Raw genomic sequence first — 4,849 nt, forward strand, 5'->3', positions numbered from 1 at the left:
GGCTACCTTTATAGAGCCCCATCGTGGAGGTGTCATAATACCCTTAAAACCTAGCGGTCAAACAGGGAAATTGTTCCAATCGTTTTTCCACCATTCATTTGTCCCATAAGGGATTTTAGAAACACTGTTTTGTGTAGGCTTACACTGGCGTGACGCTTTGATTCCCATTTAAATATCTCGGACAATATTTTCGGCTCTATTTACATTAAAGTATCATGCAAACTACACATCCCTGCAAACTCCTGCATGTCATCTCTAACAGACACCTTTGCTAACAGGTATTGTGTTAATTTAAAACCTGCCCAAGACAGTTCAGAATTGTCCATTTAAAGAAATGTAGGCAATTTATTAATTACTACACTTAGTTAGTTCATCCCAAGATGTTTACCTTTGCCTCGATTCGGTGGTCTCGGCCAGATCCTTATGGCATTTGTTGTTATTTATTATAGCCACATTAGCAGCGACTTTCATTTTGATGGGGTAAATACTGCAGAATACTTTTATAAATCACCTTGTCCTAGAAAAATTTACACGGTTATCAAAACTTCCGCCAGGGTAAGCCTACATGAAACACAGCCCTTATTAAGTGTTTCTAAAATCCCATATGAATGGTGGAAAAATGATTGGAACCATTTTCCTGTTTGACCGCTAGGCTCTAGGGGTATTATGACTCATACTGAGGTAATCTATTATTTAATGAAATTAAGGAAAAATAAAACGTTTCCCTCAACTGCGTTACCTAATTCAGTCAGCAGTACCAACTCCAGTCGGCAGAAGGCGATATGCGTCTTTCAGCCGACTCTACCAGTGTGACGTACAATCCAGTTAAACGGACGCTTCTTCAACAACAACAGCAGCTAGTCAGCCACCACGGTAGCTTGCTAGCCAACATAGCCGAAGCATTGGATATCTTTAGATCATTTCGTTCTATATTAGCCACTGTGTTTTAAAAACACTTCTGACGTCGTAAAGTTAGGTAGTTACCCCCTTTCATTTCATATTTACGTTGCTATAGCTAGCTGGGTAGCTAAAACAGCCTAGTCGCTCAGGCTAACTAACTTGCCAACCTCTCCGAGCATGAGTTTACTAAAATACTCTCCATCTGCTAAAGAAGAGGGGGTCTGCTGGACGGAGAAAGAAGCTCTGGGGCTGGACATTGTCGTAAAAGAGGAGGAGGAAGAGGATGTTCAAGTGAAAAAAGAAAATAAAGAAATTCCTGTGAAAGAAGAGGAAGGAGAGTTCAGAGTGAAAGAGGAGGAGGATGTTACTGTGAACGAAGAGGAGAAAGAGAAGGAACAGGATACCGTTTTTGGAGTGAAGGAGGAGGGGGAGATAACTGTCACATTGAAAGAGGAGGATGAGACTGGAGATCTGATTAACACCGGTAAGTACTATATTAAAAACAGGGGCACAAATTCTGTCTGAAGTTGTTGAACTAATGTGTGGTTTTATAGCAGCATTCCACTGACGTTGTAGGCTACACTTGAATATGTTGTTCTGTATTGTTAAAGCTACACTGTAAGATGTATATGCGGTCAACTAGTGGGCCACCAACAAAATGCATGAATCAAATGCGGGTGGAACGTTCCAACAGAAATCTGTTCCAAAAACTTCTGAAGTACAAGGATGCCAATAAACAACTCATACAGAGTAGCATGATAAATTCACCTCGCTAACTAGCTGCCGAATAAGCATCAAATCACCACGTAGCTTGTCCATAGGAGCCCAGAGCGAGGACAGACATTTTTCGGAAATAATGGTGGTGAGTGAAAAACTTAATTAAATTCCACTCTCCTTACCCGGTATCTTAGTCTGCCGCTATACAACTTTGTATGCTTTGTTGGCAACCTTGTTATTTACGAAGTTTTGGGACAGATTCCCGTTGGAACGTTCCACAAATTATACCAACCCATCAAATGCATCCAATGATATTGATTTAGCTAAATACTGTTGTCCACAATATCTATTATTTTAGTGCTCTGCTCAGCCTAAAAACGAACCTAATAAACCAGACTCTAATACCAGGTCTTGGTATACACTATACAGTCTGCAACATAGCACTGCAAACAATTTATTAGGCAACCTAAAAAAAATGACTCTCCATGAGAGCAAGATTACATTTGAAGTTCTACATTATTATTATTATTATGGCCATCAAGTTTTTTAAATTGATGAAATGTTATGAAAACTGACTTCAGGTGATTGAGGGACCTAGTTCTGGATTAAACCTCATAGGAAGACAGTTTTATCATGTGTGGGTTTCATTCAGGTCTCTGTTTAACTAAATACTCTGTTTTTCTTTGGCAGAAGAGAGACCAGACTCTCACTCTGACAGCGGGGAGAGTACTTCAGGGGAACCAGATGCAGAGACGTCCAAACAAGCGAGACGACACCACTGTTCCCAGTGTGGAAAGAGTTTTACTCAGTTAAGGGGCCTGAAAATGCATAGGAGAATACACACAGGAGATACACCTTACCACTGTATCCACTGTGGAAAGAGTTTTAGGTGGTTAGGAAGCCTAAAGGACCATAAGAGAATACACACGGGAGAGAAGCCTCACCACTGCTCCGAGTGTGGAAAGCGTTTTACCCGATTACTACACCTGACATCACATCAAAGGACACACACAGGAGAAAAGCCTTTCCCATGTTCCCAGTGTGGAAAGGGTTTTACCCAGTTAGGGAGCCTGAAGGAGCATGAGAGAATACACACAGGAGAAAGCCCTTTTCCATGCTCCCAGTGTGGAAAGAGTTTTACCCGTTTAAGGAGCTTGAAGGGGCATGAGAGGACACACACAGGAGAAAGGCCTTTCCAATGTTCCCAGTGTGGAAAGGGTTTTAACCGGATAGGGAGTCTGAAGGAGCATGAGAGGACACACACAGGAGAAAAGCCTTTCCAATGTTCTCAGTGTGGAAATAGATTTACCCGGTTAGGGAACCTGAAAGGGCATGAAAGAATACATACAAAACCACAGGAGGAGGAGGAGGAGAAGAAATACCATTGCTCTCATTGTGGAAAGAAATTTTTCCGATCAGATGACCTGAAAACACATGAGAGGATAGAGAGGCTGTGTTCTGACTTAAGTTTTTGACTGAGAATGTGTGTTTTTGTTCATGCCACATGAAATCAAATTGTAAATGCAAAAGCTTGCTAAAGATATACACAAAGCAAACGTTTTACTTCATAACTATCAGCTTGCTATATGTGAATCGTAGTAATATAGCTAACCAGATAGTATAACAAGCAAAAATGACCTAAAACCAATGTGATCAAGGTAGATGTAAATTCTTTGTGGATAGCTAGCTAACAATTATTTTTGGCTAGCTGGCTAGCTAACAGTAGTAGCTAGCAGGTTATCTCTATTGATTTACTATGGGCTTAGGACCTACGCACACTACAGTGGGTATTGTAGGCAGGTAACCATGCCTAAATTAACACTGTGTGTATTTATTAACGTAGCAAGATAAAATATTGCAGCCAGGCAACATATGAGATGTGAATAGGCAACATTTCATTCCAAAGTTGGAGTATATTTTCTCTTTCTTCAGCTCAAATAATGGTCTCCATTGAGTTCAAGAAAATTTGAGAAACATCTACGGTGTCTTCAGAAAGTATTCGCACCCTTTGACTTTTTCCACATTTTCTTGTTACAAAGTGAGATTAAAGTGGATTTAGTTGTCATTATTTGTCAACAATCGACACAAAATAATCAATCAAAGTGGAAGAAAATGTGTTACTTTTTATTAATGGAAAATTAGACACTAATATAGGTTGGTAGGCCTCCTTGCTCGCACACGCTTTTTCAGTTCTGCCCACAAGTTTTCTATAGGATTGAGATCAGGGCTTTGTGATGGCCACTCCAATACCTTGACTTTGTTGTCCTTAAGCCATTTTGTCTTGAGATGTTGCTTCAATATATCCATATAATTGTCCTGCCTCATGATACCATCTATTTTGTGAAGTGCTCCAGTCCCTCCTACAGCAAAGCACCCCCACAACATGATGCTGCCACCCCCGTGCTTCACGGTTGGGATGGTGAAGGTACCTGAGCCCCAAAACATCACTGCTCTAGAAGATATCTGCATGGAGGAATGGGCCAAAATACCAGCAACAGTGTGTGAAAACCTTGTGAAATGTTTGACCTCTGTCATTGCCAACAAAGGGTATATAACAAAGTATTGAGATAAACTTTTGTTATTGACCAAATACTTATTTTCCACCATAATTTGCAAATAAATTCATTAAAAATCCTACAATGTGATTTAAAAAAAGAAATTGTTCTCATTTTGTCTGTCATAGTTGAAGTGTACCTATGATGAAAATTACTGGCCTCTCTCATCTTTTTAAGTGGGAGAACTTGCACAATTGGTGGCTGACTAAATACTTTTTTTGCCCCACTGTATGTACAATGGGTCCCTTCTCTGTCTCTTCCACTCTCTTTCCCCACCCCATTCATTGTGTAACAAGCCGTCATATCGGGTTAGTCCATTAGGGACTTTTCATTGCATTTTGTTAGTTATCGATGTATAATCTATCCTGTGTGTGTGTGTGTTTATGTAATTCTCTGTGATGTTAGTAAATAAATCATTAAGCCAATTTGTGTATCGCTGAATCATCATTTAGACTAGGGTTTGTGCAGATTTGAAGTCAACAACGTTCAGAATGAGACTGAGGTAATAATAATAATGAATGGATGACTGGTATGATAATGATATATTCTTGAGTTAATTTGGGAAATGGTAACTCATTCAACTTTTTCCGTGGTGCCCCAAGATTGCTAATGAGTTAATTATTACACGATTAAAGAAGTGGCTGGAGAGGTGGCCTGGGAGGCAGCTGGAGCGGTGG

The 4,849-nt window shown here is 40.1% G+C and overlaps 1 protein-coding gene across 1 annotated transcript; it reads left to right on the top strand.

Annotated features, from left to right (window-relative positions):
- The first annotated feature begins 803 nt into the window (after window positions 1–803).
- On the top strand, window positions 804–4,597 carry LOC135574316 (zinc finger protein 239-like). The gene is made up of 2 exons (XM_065025481.1): window positions 804–1,384; window positions 2,308–4,597. Exons 1-2 carry the CDS (start codon window positions 1,078–1,080, stop codon window positions 3,090–3,092), a joined length of 1,092 nt encoding a protein of 363 aa, XP_064881553.1. The 5' UTR covers window positions 804–1,077; the 3' UTR covers window positions 3,093–4,597.
- Window positions 4,598–4,849: the final 252 nt, after the last annotated feature.

The sequence above is a fragment of the Oncorhynchus nerka genome, linkage group LG12, assembly GCF_034236695.1.
Source record: "Oncorhynchus nerka isolate Pitt River linkage group LG12, Oner_Uvic_2.0, whole genome shotgun sequence".
Lineage (NCBI taxonomy): Eukaryota > Metazoa > Chordata > Actinopteri > Salmoniformes > Salmonidae > Oncorhynchus > Oncorhynchus nerka.